The sequence below is a fragment of the Barbus barbus genome (genome assembly GCF_936440315.1).
Source record: "Barbus barbus genome assembly, chromosome: 33".
NCBI lineage: Eukaryota > Metazoa > Chordata > Actinopteri > Cypriniformes > Cyprinidae > Barbus > Barbus barbus.
Genome location: NC_136761.1, coordinates 1,319,761 through 1,342,044, shown reverse-complemented (window position 1 = coordinate 1,342,044; position 22,284 = coordinate 1,319,761). Strand labels below are relative to the sequence as shown.

Genomic DNA, 22,284 nt, shown 5'->3' with positions numbered 1-22,284 from the left:
ATACGTTACGACTTTCACAGAGAGAATGAGGAGGAGCTTCTTCCCGCAGGCCATTCGGAGTCTTAACCTCTCTCCACTATAATCACATCACCCCACACTTCCACTTTGCACACTTTCAAATACAATCTGCACTAATTTGTAGAAGGTTACGTAAGGATAAATGAGTGGGATTTACATACCATTTGTCTTTTGTCTTTAGTATTCCTTTTACTCACTTATACACTTTACTGCACTGCACAGCAACACGGACACTTTATCACTGACATACACTTTACTTTTTATAGAATCTATTTAGAATCATATTCTATTTTTATTCTTCATATCTATTTTTATTCTCATATCTATTTTTTATTTTATTTTATTGCTAGTTTATTTCTGTATACATGTTTACTGTACTTTTTCTATTTGTATTTTTGTAAACTTGAGGTTTTTCTTAATTTTGTTGGACAATTTGTTGGACAGTCGTACAATACATTTCACTACATGTGTACTATGTATGTATATGTATGTGACAAATAAAATTTGAATTAGAATTTTGAATTTGAATTTGACAACGATCTTGTGACGGAGTGAGGTTGTGGGAATATAAAGCCGGTGCGCCAGTTTTCGGTCCATAAGATTTCCCTCAGCCTCTGAATCCAGCAAAGCCGAACCGTCATGTCTTCCGACCGCCCATTGCAGTCTTATCGGGAGGAGCGTGGTGGTTGAGGATTGGTTTAATGATACTCCACCTGACAGTAACCTCAATTCTTCTCCCGAGAAAGCCGAGCTCTACCAACCTGCATCGGTTCACTGTCAGACAGTTGGTTGACCGTACGTCCAGACTTGACAGGAGAATAATCAGGAAATGCTGGTAACAACTGATGATGAGCTTGCTGGTCACGTTGTTGTAAACGTGAATCTACACGGAGAGCTAAGTCAATCAATCCATCCAAGCTGGTGGGTAATTCCATGAGGAATATTTCCTTCTGGACCCGGTCAGCCAACCCATGCAGGAACATGTCCCACTGCGCCTCCTCGTTCCACTTGCACTCGGCCGCCAGGGTTCGGAACTCGATGGAGAAGTCCGAGACAGATCTTTTACCCTGACCGAGATCGGCCAGCCTGCGTGCTGCTTTGCGTCCAACCACCGCACGATCGAAGACTCTCTTCATCTCCTCAGAGAGTGTATGGAACGAGGAACAGCAGGAATGATGATTCTCCCACACCGCCGTTCCCCATAAAGCAGCCTTCCCAGACAGCAGGGTGAGAACTAACGCCACCTTGGACACCTCTGTGGCGAAAGTCTGTGGTTGCAGGGAGAAAAACATTGAGAATTTCACTAAAAAGGCTCGACACAGGTTGGGCTCACCGTTGTATGTCTCCGGTGTCGGGAGCCTACTCCTTGTTGGAGTAGAGTGGTGAGCTCGGACACCTGCGTCACTATCGCTTGCACGGCTCGTCCCGTCGCGAGCAATTGCTCATCCTGACGATCCAATCACACGTTGTTACTTTCGAGGCATCCTTGAAAGGTTAAGGCTTCCGCTGAATCCATTGATGGTCAGATCCTTCTTTTATGAATAATCAAGAGAAGGATTCAATTGCGGATAAACAACAGTTTATTGAGAGAACAAACAAAGTCACTAGAATGGTGGAGCTCGTGCACAGCGAGGATAGAATCGGACGCAGGGACGCAATGGGCAGTCACAACCAGCCGAGGAATCCTCCGAAGACAGGGCAGAGATCAAAAGACAGCGCGGGATGCAGAAACAGGAACACAGAGAAACTCTGAGGATCTGACAATGAGAGGAGCATGAGTAGATCTTAAATAGACCCAGTAATGATCCACAGCTGTGACAGATCAGCCCGTGATCACGAGCTAGGACACACCCACTCACGCCATACACCACAACAGACAAGCAAGGATGAGACAGTGATTCTATGAACCGTGACAAGAGTGTTTTGTCTGTCATTAGAATGTCTGTAACTGTTATCTGAGGCAGCAAGTGCATCACATTATATTTTCATCAAATTTGACAGGTTATCTAACGTTTATTGTAGCTATATGGGCGCTTAGATTTTCTTGTTGTTTAATACACTTGGCCAAAATCTAAAATTAAGCGCTTAATAAACTATAATGGGGGAAGTCGTGGCCTAATGGTTAGAGAGTCGGACTCGTAATCCAAAGGTTGTGGGTTCGAGTCTCCGGCCGGCAGGGATTGTAGGTGGGGGGAGTGAATGTCCAGCGCTCTCTCCACCCTCAATACCACGACTGAGGTGCCCTTGAGCAAGGCACCGAACCCCCAACTGCTCCCCGGGCGCCGCAGCATAAATGGCTGCCCACTGCTCCGGGTGTGTGTTCACTGCTGTGTGTGTGTGTGTGTGCACGATGGATGGGATAAATGCAGAGCACGAATTCCGAGTATGGGTCACCTTACTTGGCAGTATGTCAAAAATAAAAAAATTAAAATCTAATTTTAATGATAAATAAAATAAGCAAATTTAATATTTTTTATTATTTACAAATTATTTGTCAGATTTTTTTTTAAATAGTAATGCACTATTATAGTTTTTGTTCAGTATGCATTTTAAAAACTATCGCTTGATTAATCAGTATTGGTCAGCATTTATAAAAGCATTTTCAAAATGATTAAATGTAAATGTAAAATTGATAGACTAACTGATTGAAAGAGTAAACTATCGAATAAACTGATCACAGCTTGACAGAAAACTTAAACCACAGTTAGTGTAATGAGTTAATTTTTGAGCTTCTCAAACGCTGTTTGTTATTAGGCAGTTTATCAGAAAATTCTCCTCACTTATTTTAGACATCTATAACAAATGTATATGATTTTTATTTATTTTTTTGCTCCCAGTGGCAGCCCTATCATCTGCCAATAGATGACACCAAAATCTTGCATTTACAGGCCACACCTATGCTCCTTTTCATAGTTTCAAGTTGCTACATTCAAAATAAAACACACTTTTTTTATTTTAGTAATATTTATTGAACAGCATTGTTTTGTTACTTATACAGTGAAGAAAAAAGACTAGATATGTATTTTAAAACCAATAGTTTCTGTGCAAGGATTAATCAGTTAGAAAAAAATATGGCAAAGATATACCATACACCAAATATTTACTCCACAAAGAAACATCATGATTAACACTAAGATTTAATATTTATTGTTGATAAATGTATATAGACAATGTATTAACAATACACATAATTAATCAACAATGCATATTTAATGATCATATACTAGAAAGCTAAAGATAGATGCAGTTCTTTGGCACTGAACTCTTGTGTAGTCAGACATAAGGTTAATAATAGCGATTCCTCATGATTAACTCATTAGCAAAATAATGCAAACCACCAAGGTGATCAGAGAGGAAGCTGTCTTCACACTGGAATTGCAAGATGTGCCCACACATTCACTAAAGTAAAAGAAGCACATATGGCACATATAAGATAAACATTATTGATTTAATAGAAAAAATAATAACAATAAATGCATGCATATATTTTGATAAAGTGCATTTTGTAATGTGCATGTAGTAAATCATTTTCATAAACAAATTACTCTCAAGAACCAGTTCTTTAAGTGAATCAAAAACATGTGCAACCACTGTAGTCTGACTCTTTTGAGGCAGACCTGTTAATGGATCATTTGAAAAGACTCATGAGTAACTGTTTGAAAAACTCAAAAGACACAAATCCTTCACTAATGCAACTCTATGGATCTATCAGAGACATATTTCTAATTTGGGGATATACTCAATTGTTGTAAAACCAATTCAGAAAACCAAATTGTCATGATTCTGTTTTGGTTTAGTTTTACCTGTGTTTCTGTTTTCTGATTTAGTTATTCATTACTTTGGGTTTTGCTTGATTATAAAAAATACATCCAAATAAATAAAATTAATTGGGAAATGTATGTCGAGACGCAACCTTATTAATATGGCGTGAAACGCCTGTTCATCATATTACTGCCATAGCAGACTGGTATTTTTGTTGTATATCAATGTTCTATTATGTCTGAACTATGTGTTCCAGCAGAGGGATGCCACTTTATGAATTTGCTTAAAACAAGGCAGAAGCTATTTGAACTAAGTGTACATAGCAATAGATGCTATTTACACTAAGAGCAAAGAGCAATGGATTAAAATAGCAGTATTTTCTTCCATTTATCCTACTTATTGCAAATAGTGGCAATTATCTGTACCTCAGTATTGAGTACACAATAATAATGTATTGAGTGTAAATTATCAGTTGAATTCCTTTTTTCTTTTTTTAATTAAATGTTCTCTACTGGTGGAATCACCTGCCCAACTCAATTCGAGAAGCTGAGTCCTTAGCCATCTTCAAGAATTGGATAAAAACACATCTCTTCCATCTTTATTTGACCTTCTAACTCTAGCACTCTCTATTCTAATTCTACACTGTAAAAAGTGATAAGTTGACTTAACTTAAAAAAAATTGAGGAAACCCGTTGCCTTAAAATTATCAAGTAACTAATAATTTAAAAAATTAAGTTAAGTGAATTGTCAAATATTGTCAAAAGTAAAACATTGTCCTGTAGCTGTAACTATATTTACACTACATAATTTGTTCTCTCATACCTTATTTCTTAAATGCTGTGTTTATTTTTAAAGACCCCCAATATGTATATTTTAGTTTTCTGTGTTTTGAATGATGATACAGCAGAGGTAAAAAGGACATGTACCGTGGAACACATGGTCCTTGCTGGGCAGTCACATTCAGAGTAATGTTGAAGCTCTTCACTGTTGCTTTAGGGCAGGGTAGAGAGTCCTTCTGAAGTAGCCCTGAGATATCTGGATTGGGGAACAACATTTGAGTAAATTGTTTTTTAGAAAGTGAGACACAATGCAAGCATATCAAAGCTGTCCAACTGAATCCTTGTCATCATTCTAATTATGCCTAGTTTGCTCTTAATAAATAACTTTCTTTAAGTTTATCTTGTTTTCTGAGGTTACTTAACAAACCTACCTTGCATGCTGAATAGAAACATGATGTCACCACCCTTGATAAACTCCCTTCTAGGCAGATCATCTTCGATTATGTAATATGCATTAATCCAAGCACCCACAAATACAGACTCATTGCCGAAAATGACTTGATTTCCTCCATTTTTAGGATTGTCCCAGTAGCCTATTGGAAAAAAATATGGCTTTTAAAAGACCTAAGCCTTTTTTAAAAGCTACAGATAATAACTGTAATTTTGAACTAAGTAAAATAATCAGAAAAATTATAAGATTGCATTAGAGCTCACTGTAAGAACCCAAAGCAGGGTCAGTCGTGAAGCTTTGCTCAAGGGACATTCGCTTCTGTATGTGCGGATTCTGGTCAAGCATCTGCAAGGTTATTTGTCTCCATGGACATGGCCACTGCAACTGGCCATCATATGCACCAGATACAGGACGAACAGATATATAAAATACATTCTGATACACACTTAAGCTAGCCTGAAAGCGATAACCATCACTGGAGTAATACAATGGACTGTACATCGAGTATGACCCACTGTTGTTCAAAACCTTCTCAAAGTCTCTTATCTGCCATGTGTGGGGACACTCAGTCTCTGAAATATTGATATCATCCAGTGAAAATCCTCCACTGGAGTTTCCAGCTCCTTTACGAGCTTCAAATACAACTTGAAAGGTTTTATTAGCATTCAGTGTCACATGATGCAGCTTCCAGTAATTACCAGGGGGTCCTGCAAGAAATCAAACTGTCAGTAACATTGAAAATTTATCAAACATCTTAATAAACTGTTTTGTAATATAAAGAGACAAACCTGTGATCTGATCCATAAGACTGAGAGTTCCTCTGCTGTCTGATTCATTCTGATACTCTCGGATCCAGATGTTGAGCTGGGCAGACTCATTACCACTGTGATAGTAGTAGAACTGCAGGCACTGGACTTTGCAGTCACTTGTAGGGGTCATTATCTTGCTCTCCAGTCTGGCTGCATCCCCCTCAGTTCTGCCCTCAGTGCTGAAGTGCATGAAGAAAGACATCCCTGCAGTAATGAGATTAGATGGAAATTAAGCATTTATTCTTTGTGAAATCAAAATCTAATTCATCCTTCATTCTATGAAAAAGTGCAAACATCTTCAAAACAAGAAACTTTATCAAAGCAGAAATTTTACATTCACTAACTGTAACAGATCTCACCACTTTGTTCTTTGCCCAAGTATGTGTGGTCAGTCACACCGATGCCACTCACTGACTTCACTCTCTGCCAGCCATAATCAGCAGCAGAACAGACACTCATCTGACACATAGATTCATCATCAAAACTACAGTGATCAAGGAAAGAGATGAAAGAATCTGTAACACAAACAAACATTATCAAAATCAATGTATCATGTCTCTGAGCACTACATTTATCCTAACTTCTTCATATACGTAAGAGATAATGTAAAGTCAGAGGATTACGGTGATTAGATTGGGTTATTGACTTAAAAATCGGCTTGGGTGGGTGGACAAAATTTGGGCTGGTTTGGGGTCAGTTTGGTGGATTTCAAACATCTAAATTAGTCTAATTTGTTAACAAACAAACCCAAGTGTGCATGTTTTGCATCGAATCAGTCTTCACAACGTTATTAAACACACACGCACACTGCAGAGGCGGCTGATGCTGATGTTGACGTCGTCTGTCGCACCATTGATTCATGAGTGGCGGGTTTTTAGTGAGATAACGGATCAGATTTTGAATGTAAAACTGAATTATGATATTTGAATATATAACTGTATATTCAAGTGATCACAATACCTAAATATAAGTTAGACGGTAAAGAGTTGGAGAGTGACAACTCTCAAAAAGTGAATTACACCTGTGGAGGAAGATGAAATCAAAGCACAGTTTAATAAATTAATCAAAATTGGAACTAAATATCTAGGCCTATACAATCCTCCATTTTATCTTTTAAATAGTCCAGATTCGTATTTAACTGAAAGCTGCTGGACTTGATTAGTTTTGACTGTGAAAAGTTCTGTATAATGTTCTACAATATGTACTTCACAAACAAATTCCTCTACGTTTGCGACATGAAGGTAAGCACATTATTGTTGTTGTGATATATTTATGTTTGCAATTTTTGTATTTGAACCTATGGGGACTCCGTAGCTCAGAGTACTGAGGCATGTTGGGATTGTTCTGGCGCGAGTCTTTGCAGAGCAGAAAAAATAAAGCTGTTGCTCAATACAGACTCTCCGTCTCCAGTGTATTCTTCCAGTTAGATATACAATAGTTGTTATTAACTTTTTTTAATTGTCAGATCATGGTAGGCTTTGTATCAAAGAATGACACAGTTTTGACTATAATATTTGGGCATTTATTTTGTTGGATTGGGCGGGTTTTGGTGAGCTTTTTGGGCTGGAAAACATCCATCCAATCTGGCAACACTGATAACACACCAGAAGTGCACTCTCGCGCAATCAGACAGCACATGACCAGTTCTCCTTGCGCCTGAATTTTCAAATACAAAGTTGTCAAAATGTCCATCGTGTGGAGTATCTCATGTAAATACAGTCAGTTATGGCTTAAGTGAATGTAAACAGGTGGGTGAAAACTGGGTCTGCATCAGTATATTACATACATGCAGTCGGTCTTAAAGGGACAGCAGCCTAATTAAATACCTGTCTGTGTCATTAATGTTAATAAAACAACAAAAGGTGTTAAATAAATGTATACAAGTTAAATAAACCTACTGTATGTACTTTATTAAATTTGTCTTATGGTTTGTAATTGTCACGGACACGCCAGGCTCTTCCACCAATCAACGCTCTCAATCACCGGAATACTAATCAGCCAATGGAGCCAAGATCTTCACCAGGTTTGACCTCCGGAGTGCTTATATCCTCATCCAGATACGTGAGGGGGACGAGTGGAAGACAGCCTTCGTGACACCGACAGGACACTATGAATATCTGGTGATGCCGTATGGTTTAGTCGATGCCCCCTCAGTATTCCAGGGCTACATGAATGAGGTTTTGCGGGAGTACCTCCACCGCTTTCTGCTGGTTTACATCGACGATATCCTAGTGTACTACCGGAATGAGGCCGAACATCGCCAGCACGTCTCAGAGGTCCTCCAACGGCTCCGTGAACATCAATTGTATCTTCACAGCCATGAAGAAACTTCAAGAGGCTTTCATCATGGCTCCGCTCCTGGTGCATCCCGATCCAAAAAGACCATTCGTTGTAGAAGTTGACGCCTCCACATCAGAAGTAGGAGCCGTTCTATCACAGCAGCAGGGGAATCCACCTCGACTCCATCCATGTGAAGTGACATTCAGCCAAGTATTTTGACCCATACTCGGAATTCGTGCTCTGCATTTAACCCATCCAACGTGCACACACACAGCAGTGAACACACACACACCGTGAACATACACCCGGAGCAGTGGGCAGCCATTTTATGCAGCAGCACCCGGGGAGCAATTGGGGGTTCGGTGCCTTGCTCAAGGGCACCTCAGTCGTGGTATTGAGGGTGGAGAGAGCGCTGGACATTCACTCCCCTCACCTACAATTCCTGCCGGCCGGAGACTCGAACCCGCAACCTTCGGATTACAAGTCCGACTCTCTAACCATTAGGCCACGACTTCCCCTAGATGTGCCTTCTTCTCCCAGAAATTAACCTAGGCGGCGCAAAACTATGACATCAGGAATAGAGGACTACTTGCCATCAAGCTCGCCCTGGAGGAATGGAGGCACTGGCTTGAAGGAGCTCATCCATTTCTGGTCTATACGGATCACCGAAACCTTGAATATCTCCGTGAGGCAAAGAGATTGAACCCCAGACAAGCCAGGTGGGCTTTTTTTTTACCAGGTTTAATGTTACCATCTCTTATCGTCCTGGGGCAAAGAATGTCAAAGCAGATGCTTTGTCTAGACTTCATGCCCCTCATGAACAACCTGAGAATACAGAGACTATCATCCCCACTGAGCTCATTGTAAGCCCGATCCAATGGACCCTAGACGACGACATCGCAGCAGCCAGTGTCTCCAATCCTGCTCCCTTGGGGTGTCCTTCAAATCACACCTATGTTCCACGCAGTCAACGAACACCACTCATTCATTCAGCCCACACCTCCCTGGGCACTGGTCATACTGGGACCAATCAAATCCTCTCACTGTTAAAAGATCGCTTCTGGTGGCCCGGAATGGCGAATGATATCAGAAGGTACGTGAGAGGATGCAGGGAATGTGCTATGGCCAAAACACCTCGCCACTTACCTACTGGCAAACTCCTACTTCTCCCTGTTTCCCCAACGTCCATGGTCACACCTGGGAGTAGATTTCATCATAGACCTCCCCGCATCTGACAATAACACTTGCATCCTGGTTGCAGTGGACGGATTTTCAAAGGCCTGTCGTCTGGTTCCTCTGAAAGGACTTCAAACAGCAATGGAAACAGCTGAGTTACTGATTAACCATGTCTTTCATAACTTCGGCATTCCTGAAGATATTGTGTCTGATAGAGGTCCACAATTTATCTCGCGTGTATGGAGAGTTTTCTGTTCACTACTAGGTGTGATCGTCAGTCTATCTACTGGATACCACCCACAGAGCAATGCACAAACGGAACTAAAGATCCAGGAGATAGGCGGTTACCTCCGTACCTTCTGCCATAGCCACCAGAACTCCTGGAACCTATTCCTCACCTGGGCTGAGTACGCACAGAACTCCCTCCAGCAACCTGCTATCAGCCACCTCTGTTCCCCTGGTCAGGAGAACCATCAGAAGTTCCCTCCGTCACCCATTAGTTCCAGGAGAGTGAGAGGGTCTGGGACTCAGCACACCAACATCTACAGCGCTCAGTAGGATGCCATCAACATCATGCTGATGTTCGGAGAGCCCCTGCTCCCACCTTCCAGCCAGGACAAGAGGTATGGCTCTCCAATCGAGACATTCGGTTGCACCTCCCCTGTAAGAAGCCGAGTCCCAGGTATATTGGTCCCTTCCCTGTCATTCGACAAATCAATCCAGTCACGTATAAACTCAAACTTCCATCACAGTACAGAATTCATCCCACATTCCATGTTTCATTGCTCGAACCATATCACCCACCTGTTCTCCCTGTTTCCACAGAGCTTGGCACCATAGACAAACCCCCTCTCCTGATGGTGCTGGAAGATGGAACAACATGTTCAGTAAGGGAGATTCTGAGTTCCCGACGTCATGGTGGTAGATTGGAGTACCTCGTTGACTGGGAAGGGTACGGCCCAAGGAAAGATCATGTGTTCCAAGGGATGATATCCTCGACCCCAATCGATTGACAGAATTCCACGCCTCCGATCCTCATGATCCAGCTCCACGCAGTAGGGGTCGCCCACATGACATAGGTATCTTCGGCCCTCAGGAGTGGGCCGTGGAGAGGGGGGTTCTGTCACAGACACACCAGGCTCTTCCACCAATCAATGCTCTCAATCACCAGAATAGTGATCATGCACACCTGACGGTCATTCATTCATTACCCACACAGCACTATAAGAACACACACTTCACACAGTCACATCGTCTGGTCTCCCATGTGGAATAGGACTCAAGATAGTGCTGAATTACTTACCTGTTGTTCCACGACTCCTTGATCTCCTGTGTTCTCCTCGTGTGTTCCTGTGTGTGTTCCCTCTACTTACCTGCATCGAGATCCATTACACCAGCTCCTGGAAACACCACAGTCCTCATCTTCATCCAACCTGGTAATCAAGAACCACACTGTCAGTATCCATCTCAATTAAAGACTCTAAGCTTGCTATACTCACCAGTTCTATGGTCATCTCCAGCCTGAATAATAAACCTGTTTGTTTAATTCTAATTCACCCGTGTACCGAGTCTGACTTCCCATTACAGTAATTTGCCTTTTTGTTCTTTTTAATATAACAAATCTCTCTCTCTCTCTCTCTCTCTCTCTCGCTCTCTCTCTTTCTATATATATTGTGGCGGGAGGAGCCAACGACAGACACAGTGGGCGTGGCGTCAAGCCGCGGAGAGGTTTTTATTAAACAATATTAAAATAAAGTGTCCAAAGGGGAAAAAGTGTCCAAAATAAACAGGGATCTGGTGTCCTCGTCGTGCTGCGGGGCTGTGCAGGAGGGCAGTGTTCAGGAGGGAAGGGTCCAGGGAAGGGGCGGAGTCCGGTGGCCGCACGCGCTCCCCTCTCGGGGCCGGGAGCGAGTGGCGGCGGCGTCTCTTGCGCGGCTTCGTCCATCTCTTCGGTTCCCGGCGCTTCTGGGGGATTCGACGGCCCGGCATCCTGGCCCGTCAGCCGTCTCACGGGTGCGGCAGTCCTGCTCGACGCTCCCTTCCTGGACCCACGAGGACACCAGCGTGCATGCACGGGAAGAGACCGGTCTCACGAGGAGAGGCGCGTTCGGCATTTAACGGCGGCGGTGATGAGGCTCCATTCACGTCAGGTGCGCCTCATCACACGCCGCCAGCCCTGGCTGTTTCAGCGCCCCTCCTCTCTCACACACCCACTCCTGTCGGGAGCCTGGTGAAGGGCGGCGAATATGGGACGGGGTGGTGATGATGGACAGGGGGGGAGGCAGCCGACTCGTCACAATATATATATATATATACACACACAGTCATGGCCAAAAATATCAGCACCCTTGTAAATATGATCAAAGAAGGCTGTGAAAATTAATCTACATTGTTAATCCTTTTGATCCTTTAAAAAAAAATCACAAAAATCTAACCTTTCATTGGATAATAAGAATTTAAATTGGGGGGAAATATCATTATGAAATGTTTCTCTGTAATACACATTGCCCACAATTAACGGTCATTTTTTGATTTTTTATCTGTTGGTATTTGATAGAATCCACGATGTCATGTGTCTAAAGATGTCCAGGACCCCCAGCAGAAATATAGGCCAACAACATAAAAAATACAGCAGTATATTTCATTGTACACATGGGGTACTTTTTATCCCCGTGTTCACCAAACCCATCTTGAGTGTTTGCTGTTAAAAATCAATTTTTTTAGTTTCATCTGCCCATAGAAGCCAGTTCCCTTTGAAGTTCCAGTCGTGTCTGATAACTGAATATGCTGGAGTTTATTTTTGGATGAGCTGGGAGAATTTTTCTTGGAACCCTCCCAAACAACATGTGGTGATGTAGGTGCTGTTTGACAATTTTTTAAAAGGTTTTCTGACCCCGAGACACAACTATTTTCTGCAATTCTCCAGCTGTGGTCCTTGGAGAGTCTTTAGCCACTCAAACTCTCCTCCTCACCGTGCATTAGGACGATATAGACACACGTCCTGTTCCAAGCAGTTTCGTAACATTTTATGTTGATTGGAGATTATTGCCCTGATGGTGGAAATGGGAATTTTCACTGCTCTAGCTCTTTTCTTAAAGCCACTTTACTAATTTGTGAAGCTCAGTTATCTTTTGATCAATTATCTTTTTTTCTTATCAGAAATATATTCTTTGGTTTTTCTCATTGTGATGTATGATTAAGGGAATTTGGGCTTTGTTTTCCCTCCTATTTATATTTCTGTGAAACAGAAAGCCATGGCTGGATAATTTCATTTTCATAATCACCCTGGAGTGCTCAAAATTGTGAATATGAATGGGAATATACTTCAGAGATATTTTACTCATAAGAATTTCTAGGGTGCCAATAATTGTGTATTTGAGAAAAACATTTAAGTTGGCTTGAAAAAGCCAACTTACTGATCTACTATTTAATCTTATTAGTGGTGCTTGCCAAAGGCAAGACATCACTATTGTTATCTTGCATGCTTATTATTATTAAGTTGGCTTGAGAAAGCGAACTTACTGAAATGCCATTTAAACTTATTATTATTAAGTTGGCTTGAACAAAAATGTTGGCTTGGAAATGTCGCCCCAATAACAAACCGGTGTGTGAAACTCTCTGATGTATTTGAAAGATTCTATGCTGCGAACTTTAAATATTTCACATATATTTAAAGTTCCCTGATAAGCGTTCGTCGTCACATTTGTAAACATGACAGCTTTCTTGTTTCATGAGGGGGTTTGGTGCCATGGCATCTTTGTTTCCTGGCAGACCGAGAATAAACGCGAGACTCGCGTCTCCCGGAAATCCAGTTTAATTCAACCAGTCAGATTATGACTTCGACATTCCTGAAGTGTTTCTAGAAAAGTGTGCCATATGCATCAAACGTTTAGCCAACGTTCCATGGGCGTGACGTCTGAGGCTGAGACTACATGATGCCTTGCATGTTGTGTGCATGTTTTGTGTTTTTTTGTGTGTGTGTGTAGAATTTAGAGAAAAGTAGCCATAGTTTCAAAAATCATGGATAAGCAATAAATAAATAAATAAAATAACAATTATAAATGCTAATGAGATATTTAACAACCACAAGTTAACAGTAATGTCACAGAACACATTAAAACTAAATAACACTGTGGGAAACACTCACTACATTTATAGCGTTTGTTGAGCTCTGTCACATCATATTCACTCATTTCCAGGTGTTGACCAATCACATCTTGGAACTCAGGACGTTTGGTAGTGATTGTGAATCCATTACCATTGCTGAAGGCAGTTTTAGCATAATGCATCACAGAGTAGTAGTCATAGGGGGTGCCTTGGGTGGTGGACAGGCTCTCATTGTATTTTTGGAAATTGCTCTCCTGCCCTGAAAATAAATGGCTTATTCACTGTAAGTGTTGTTTATTTGAATGGCATCAGTATCAGTAAAGCAAATGAATCAAATGACTATTTTACAATATTTAATATAATAAAAAAAGATGAAGCAACCTTTAATGATGTTTTCAAAGTTGATGGTCAGGTAATCATCTCTGTCATATCTTGACTGCTCATGCCAAAATCCCAGTGCATGAAGAAACTCATGCTCAACAATGGATTTTATTCCACAGCCATTTCCAATGGAAAGAGTCTGACCTCCAGCAGTTATGCGACCAACATATGACCAACACCTGAAAAATAAGAAGAAAAAACCTTATGTTTGGCTTGTGTTTTCTTAAAATTTAAAATAGTTTGCAGGTTATAGGCAAACTGGCAGTTGGGTGTGTTTTGCTCAAGTGGTGCTAGGTGGTTGTTTGCCACAGTGCCTTTTAACTTCTGGTTTCTGCTTCCTGTCTGCCGTGCTGCTGAGTGGTTCATATTTGTAGCTCCGTGTAGCTTAGTTTTTCTGTTGAATCTCTATCTTACTATCACTCTCTGATGTTTAAACCACTAAAATATAACTTAATTCTCACCATATACCATTATCTATCAAACTAATTTGACATCTTTCACTTTTAATCTTTTAATCTAAACTGCTGGTGCTGCGCGTTAGCATTCCGTTGGCCTGTTAGCTTGCAATTCACGTCTCGTGTTTCCTACAGCTTCTTTTCCCTCTGTCTCGCTCTGTGTCTTTTCTCTCTCGCTCTGTTTTTCACGAGTCAATCAAACAACTGTGGTGAGCCGGAATCATTCAATGTGTTTCTTCTTTTACATATACAGTTCTTATTTTACAGTTAATTCTAATATCTGATTTGAATAGTCATAATTCATTATAACCAGTTACAACAACTTATAAATATATTTCTCTTTAGAGCTAATTTGCAAACATTTTGGTCATATCATTGTGGTCATGGCCCTTCCCTTGGTATTATTGGTAGAATTTTGCCCTTGGTGAAAACTAATTGACAAACCCTGATATAAAGTATTTTAGATGGTTAGTCTTGTCATGTAAGTGCATTAATAGCTGGAGAGGCAGGAAATAGCAAACACAGAGAGAGTCTGTGTGTGCACGTCCTGTCTATAAGAGACCCAAATAATTGCTTCAATGAAAGCGTGAGCATACTGTGTGAGAAAACACTTCTAGTCTAATGTTATGGTAACTTCTAGGCGAATGTTATGTTAGAACAATAATTAGTTATAAATTGATTTGCATTTTAATGAGTTAAATAAGTATTTGACCACTTCGCAAAACATGACTTAGTACTTGGTGGCAAAACCCTTGTTGGCAATCACAGAGGTCAGACGTTTCTTGTAGTTGGTCACCAGGTTTGCACACATCTCGGAGGGATTTTGTCCCACTCCTCTTTGCAGATCCTCTCCAAGTCATTAAAAGTTTCAAGGCTGACGTTTGGCAACTCGAAACTTCAGCTCCCTCCACAGATTTTCTATGGGATTACCTGTATGATTTTATAATTACCTGTATAAAAGACACCTGGGAGCCAGAAATCTTGCTGACTGATAGGGGATCAAATAGCAAGATTCAGTACTAATCAGTATTTGATAGGGGATCAAATACTTATTTGACTCATTAAAATGTAAATAAATTTATCACTTTTTTTAAATGCGTTTTTCTGGATTTTTTGTTGTTGTTGTTATTCTGTCCCTCACTGTTCAAATAAACCTACCATTAAAATTATAGACTGATCATTTCTTTGTCAGTGGGCAAACGTACAAAACCAGCAGGGGATCAAATAATTTGTTTCCCTCACTGTATAAATATATATGTATAAATATAATGTTTTCGCCTAGCCTTGCCTGTGTTTTGGACCTTGGACAGTTCCATTGTTTATTGTAATTGTTTGCTGCCTGCCCTGACCATTGCCTAGTGATGGGCAAATGAAGCATCGTGAAGCTTTGAGACTTTCCTCTGACTGTTTTGGGAAAAGATTCAAAGCTTCGAGAGTGTTGAACACCGTGTTATCTGGTGGTTAGTAATAGATAAAGCAGGCAAATGCCTGTGAAAGAGGCATCCACCACACATTCCATAGAGTGATTTATGTTACATGCACAAATAAAAGCCTAACAGTATGTGTTTGTGTTTACTGAATTTCTGTCTCCAATATATGAATTTACCCATTAAACTGTGGCATTTAATGCCAGCTCAATATCAATATTGTGTAATAGAAGAATAATGTACACAATTATGAATTGCATATAGCAAATATTAAATTTTCTTCAAATAATTTGTATGTATTACTTGTATGACTGGGTTTTTAAAAATGTAATTGAATAAGTCTGAATGAAAACTTACTCGTAAAGTAAGAACTGGGAGTTTGAACATTCCGACACTCAAAGTGAATCGTGCATGTGATTGGACAGAAAGTGAAGCTTCGTTTACATTGGTCACGTGATTTCTACGTTAACAACACAAGCCTCGAATCAAGACTTCATCTGGCATGCCCATTATTCTCGACACAAGCTCCGATGCCTCGGTTCAAATGTCACATCACTACCATTGCCTGTTTTTGGGTTACCCTTTATTTGCCTCGCCGTGGATAATGTTTGGTTGCTGGTGTTTGGCCTTGCCTGTCTTGACAAAGATCTGTTTTAATAAAGCTCTCATTTGGATCTGCAACCCAATTTTCTCACCCAGTCTGTTATAGTATCTTAATAATGTGCTTGGAGAAAGCCTTTACAAGGAGTATTGAAGTGTGTCCAAACGTTTGACTGGGAGTGTATTTATTGGTAACTAGAACCATACTGTACCCTGTATGACTCTCCACAGAGATGTAAAAACCTTCTGCTGCTCTGGGCTTGAAGTCTATACATGATTTCAGTCTGAACTGTTCAAAGGCTCTCAAAATAACTCCTTTATAGTTCAAACCTATGACCAAAATACAGAAATACATGAAGGTTGCAAAACAATATAGAATATAAATTAAGTGTTTAAGAGCTAATTGAGCTGTAAGGTAGAAATCCTTGTTTTCTTACTGAGATCCGCAGTCAGCACATAGGGGACGGGCATATTCCACAGATTGCCAAGAATGACGCTCCTTTCATTAGGCTTTAAAGCAGAATATGTAAATCTATAAAACAACTGAATTATGCAGAATTGTATTTATACAGTACATTGCACAACAAACAGAACTCACCATCATGATGTCTCCTTCTGTGAGATTTAAACCTAATACCACAAGAGAGTTCAGTTCACAGTAAACAAGCTTTAATAAAACAAATATATATATATATATATATATACAGGTCCTTTTCAAAAAATTAGCATATTGTGATAAAGTTCATTATTTTCTGTAATGTACTGATAAACATTAGACTTTCATATATTTTAGATTCATTACAACACAACTGAAGTAGTTCAAGCCTTTTATTGTTTTAATATTGATGATTTTGGCATACAGCTCATGAAAACCCAAAATTCCTATCTCAAAAAATTAGCATATCATGAAAAGGTTCTCTAAACGAGCTATTAACCTAATCATCTGAATCAACTAATTAACTCTAAACACCTGCAAAAGATTCCTGAGGCTTTTAAAAACTCCCAGCCTGGTTCATTACTCAAAACCGCAATCATGGGTAAGACTGCCGACCTGACTGCTGTCCAGAAGGGCATCATTGACACCCTCAAGCAAGAGGGTAAGACACAGAAAGACATTTCTGAACGAATAGGCTGTTCCCAGAGTGCTGTATCAAGGCACCTCAGTGGGAAGTCTGTGGGAAGGAAAAAGTGTGGCAGAAAACGCAGCACAACGAGAAGAGGTGACCGGACCCTGAGGAAGATTGTGGAGAAGGACCGATTCCAGACCTTGGGGGACCTGCGGAAGCAGTGGACTGAGTCTGGAGTAGAAACATCCAGAGCCACCGTGTACAGGCGTGTGCAGGAAATGGGCTACAGGTGCCGCATTCCCCAGGTCAAGCCACTTTTGAACCAGAAACAGCGGCAGAAGCGCCTGACCTGGGCTACAGAGAAGCAGCACTGGACTGTTGCTCAGTGGTCCAAAGTACTTTTTTCGGATGAAAGCAAATTTTGCATGTCATTCGGAAATCAAGGTGCCAGAGTCTGGAGGAAGACTGGGGAGAGGGAAATGCCAAAATGCCTGAAGTCCAGTGTCAAGTACCCACAGTCAGTGATGCTGGTGTTGGTCCACTGTGTTTTATCAAGGGCAGGGTCAATGCAGCTAGCTATCAGGAGATTTTGGAGCACTTCATGCTTCCATCTGCTGAAAAGATTTATGGAGATGAAGATTTCATTTTTCAGCACGACCTGGCACCTGCTCACAGTGCCAAAACCACTGGTAAATGGTTTACTGACCATGGTATTACTGTGCTCAATTGGCCTGCCAACTCTCCTGACCTGAACCCCATAGAGAATCTGTGGGATATTGTGAAGAGAAAGTTGAGAGACGCAAGACCCAACACTCTGGATGAGCTTAAGGCCGCTATCGAAGCATCCTGGGCCTCCATAACACCTCAGCAGTGCCACAGGCTGATTGCCTCCATGCCACGCCGCATTGAAGCAGTCATTTCTGCAAAAGGATTCCCGACCAAGTATTGAGTGCATAACTGAACATAATTATTTGAAGGTTGACTTTTTTTGTATTAAAAACACTTTTCTTTTATTGGTCGGATGAAATATGCTAATTTTTTGAGATAGGAATTTTGGGTTTTCATGAGCTGTATGCCAAAATCATCAATATTAAAACAATAAAAGGCTTGAACTACTTCAGTTGTGTTGTAATGAATCTAAAATATATGAAAGTCTAATGTTTATCAGTACATTACAGAAAATAATGAACTTTATCACAATATGCTAATTTTTGGAAAAGGACCTGTATATATATATATATATATATATATATATATATATATATATACATACACAGGTGCATCTCAATAAATTAGAATGTCGTTTGTTTTGTAAGTTATTTCAAAAAGTGAAACTTCAATATATTTTAGATTCATTGCATGTAAAGTAGTGCTGAAGAATTGGACCTGTTCTGCAGGTGCATTAGAGCTAACGTTAGCATCATGCTACATAAGACAGTTTATGAGATTAATAGTACACTTTTACTCAGAACTCACTTTAAACCACCATCGAGTGTTTGTAATAACTTCCTTTTGCGATCACATGTGTATATAGGCTACACTTTGGGGGGCCGCGCTACATTATAAAAGTAGCCCAAAAAAACGCAACCCACGGCTCGGTAAGTTTTCCCGTGACTGTATTTTCAAAATAGCCCAATTGTGCGGGAAACCGCAACCCTGGCAACACTGGTTCGCTGTACCCTTATCACATATGTGTATACATCTCTCTCTCTCTCTCTCCCTCTCAGACACTCGCTCTCTCTCTCCGCATTCGCTTCACTTTTGTCGAGCCCGGCGCCTCATAATCACACAATCCCTGCGTCCCAATGTGTATATTATACACCCTATCTGCCCTAAATAGTATTAAAAATGACTAATATCACATAGAATTTAGGATGGATAGAGTACACATTGGGACGCAGGCAATGATTTCCTGATGACGGCAGAAAGTTGGGGTCAAACCTTATCAAACGATTAATTTGCGTTAAAAAATATTAACGTGTTAATATTTTTAGATTAATCACATGCATTAATGTTGACAGGCCTAATGTAAAGTAAAACATTTCAAAAGTTTTTTTGTTTTAATTTTGATGATTAGAGCTTACAGCTCATGAAAGTCAAAAATCAGTATCTCAAAATATTAGAATATTTACATTTGAGTTTCAATTAATGACCATCTCTACAGTATAAATTCTGGGTATCTCTTGTTCTTTGAAACCCCAATAATGGAGAAGACTGCTGACTTGGCAATGATCCAGAAGATGAACATTGATGCCCTCCACAAAGAGGGTAAGTCACAGAGGGTCATTACTGAAAGCTGTGGCTGTTTACAGAGTTGAATTACTGAAATAAATTATATAAATATAAATAATAAAACTTTTCCACGACATTCTAATTTATTGAGATGCACCTGTATATGTGTGTGTGTTTAAGATCTTGAGATAATATACTGTAATAGTTTTACCTTTGTTTATGTCTGGAATATCCTTCCATTCCTCATTAATTCCTTGAGGAAAATATAATGAAGAAAACAAAAGAGAGTGGGGGATTCAGAATTCTGTTTACTGAGTGCTAGACAAAAAAAAAAAAAAAAAAATTGTGTAACAGTCTGAATGTAAATGACAAGAGAGCAATGACATCATCAGCTAGCAATGAGCAGTTAAAACAGTTTACAAAACAGGATCTTTCATTCGGCACACTGTAAACATTATCCAATAACTATACGGTCTATTTAAACTTGTTAACAAAAACTATGATGAATAATGTTTGTTTACAAGCTTTTTTCCCCTGACTAAAATGGGACAATGATGAGACAACAAGGTCAATAAACAATAGCTGTGGCTAGATTAACATGCAATACCCTTGACCATAAAAGAAGAGACTTAATTTCATCTAAAAAATAAAAACTTTACCAAAATATAATTTTTTGTCTAAAAAAGACAAAATATTACAGACTGCTGTACATGCCTCTAAGTTTTTATGTTTATGGTTGCCAGATATCAAGAGTTCTACTATTTACTATGAACTATTATTGACACTCATTGCAAAGAAATTACTCTTATTTTTCCATAATGAAAATAGAATCAATCGCCAAGAAAATATGCACATTTCACTTAGTGTAAATAAATGAATGTGCTGTACTCACCAAAAATATATGATCGGGGTGAAAACATGAAAAATAAAAATTATATTTAGACATAAATAAACAAACAAAGATTTATGCTAAAAATCCACAGCTATATATCACTTTAACAATGACAATGTATTATAACATAATCAGTCAACTCTACTACTTACTACAGGTGATGCAAGACAAAGACCCAAAGCCAAACTTAGCAGAAGAAAAGTGTATAAATGCATTGCCACTTGAAATTATAAAGATCACATTTGATGGTTAATTAATGTTTACAAGTTTTACAAGACCATTAAAATGAACTCTCAAAACTAAAAGATGGATACATACCAGTTTCCAGTCACTATATTAAGACTAAATATTTCAAAATGCAAAACCTATTTTAAGTTAGTATCTGGTAAGAGTCCATCAAGCTTTTATATTATAGCCTTGCAGTGCTGCGCAAAACCCGCCTTTAAGCCGAGTAGAAAGACTGGCTAAACTGCAAAATGTAAGTCACAGATGATGTGTTTGTTTCTTTTGGTTTCCATTTGAGTAACGATTGTCTTAATGTTCATTTTGCGGTCTAGCCAGTCTTTCTGCTTGATTTAAAGGCATGGCTTAGTGTTGTGGTGCAGGGCTACAGTATAAAATTACGGTGGCCCAGTAGTGCACAACACAACGCAATTAAAAAAGCATACATAATGTGGCGGGAGGAGCAAACGACAGACACAATTTTTTATTAATCAATAATAATCAAAATAGTGTGCAAGAGGGAAAAGTGTCCAAAATAAACAGGGGATCTGGTGTCCTCGTCGTGCTGCAGGGTACGTGAAGGAGGGCAGTGTTCAGAAGGGAAGGGTCCAGGGAAGGGGCGGAGTCCGGTGGCCGCACACGCTCCCCTCTCGGGTCCGGGAGCGAGTGGCGGCGGCTTCTCTCGAGCGGCTTCGTCCTACTCCTTGGCCCCCGGAGCTTCTGGGGGATTAAACAGCCCGGCATCCTGGCCCGTCAGCCGTAACGGGTGCGGCAGTCTCCCTTCTCGACGCTCCCTTACTGGACCCGCGAGGACACCAGCGTGCATGCACGGGGAAGAGACCGGTCTCCCAAGGAGAGGCGCGCTCAGCATTTAAACAGGGGCGGTGATGAGGCTCTATTCACATCAGGTGCGCCTCATCACACGCTGCCAGGCCTGGCTGTTTCAGCGCCCCTCCTCTCTCACACACCCACTCCCGTCGGGAGCCTGGTGAAGGGCGGCATATACGGGACGGGGTGGTGATGATGATAAGGGGGGAGGCAGCCGACTCGTCACAATAAGCTCACAACACAACGCAATTAAAAAAAGCAAACATAAACTCACAACACAACGCAATTAAAAAAGCATACATAAACTTACAACACAACGGAAATTCTCCTGACCACTAGGGGGCAGTGTTGACAGTTAAACCCCGATATTTCCTCGAGACGCCACAAGAAATTCTCAGTGTAAGTGATTGACCTTAATATGTGTAATCGATTTTTAAATGAACAATGTGTTTTCACTGAATGTTTTGATAGCCTGGTAATCTTAATGTATCGATTTATAAATCAAGCAGAAAATAAATCAATATTATTTTCGATTTGGACAGTTTAGCTCTGCTCTTGCACACAATGGACTCTATGCACGGTCACTTTCGTGTTTTTCCTCAGGAGGCTTACTTAAATCCGGTGCTGTGCTGGAAGACCTTTCAAAATTACAAGAGGAGAAGATGTATGGAGTCCATAAAGATGATTTTTCAGCTTACAGAAATTTCCCCAGATTACTGTAAATGAATTTCATCACACAGAGAAGGGCATTAAACGTTTCAAGTTACATCGACAACTTTAGGGTGAGTATTGTTCTAT

General features: G+C 40.3%; 1 protein-coding gene across 1 annotated transcript; it reads right to left on the bottom strand.

The window, feature by feature from the left end:
- Window positions 1–2,975: 2,975 nt before the first annotated feature.
- On the bottom strand, window positions 2,976–20,909 carry LOC306853233 (meprin A subunit beta-like). The gene is made up of 14 exons (XM_079390490.1): window positions 20,755–20,909; window positions 20,589–20,656; window positions 19,756–19,786; window positions 16,844–16,875; window positions 16,683–16,755; window positions 16,458–16,575; window positions 13,764–13,942; window positions 13,423–13,641; window positions 6,179–6,334; window positions 5,799–6,023; window positions 5,274–5,717; window positions 4,991–5,152; window positions 4,707–4,815; window positions 2,976–3,417 (listed from the first exon to the last, which is right to left on the bottom strand). Exons 2-14 carry the CDS (start codon window positions 20,649–20,651, stop codon window positions 3,327–3,329), a joined length of 1,902 nt encoding a protein of 633 aa, XP_079246616.1. The 5' UTR covers window positions 20,652–20,656; window positions 20,755–20,909; the 3' UTR covers window positions 2,976–3,326.
- Window positions 20,910–22,284: the final 1,375 nt, after the last annotated feature.

What these genes read in the sequence shown, in the direction of transcription:
- LOC306853233 (XM_079390490.1), bottom strand. Translation starts at nt 20,651, where the DNA reads ATGCATTTATACACTTTTCTTCTGCTAAGTTTGGCTTTGGGTCTTTGT. An exon ending in CAGAAGGAGACATCATGATG is followed by an intron (nt 16,756 to 16,843) that starts GTGAGTTCTGTT and finishes TCTGCTTTAAAG; the next exon opens with CCTAATGAAAGGAGCGTCAT. An exon ending in CCCTGCTTTGGGTTCTTACA is followed by an intron (nt 5,153 to 5,273) that starts GTGAGCTCTAAT and finishes TTTTTCCAATAG; the next exon opens with GCTACTGGGACAATCCTAAA.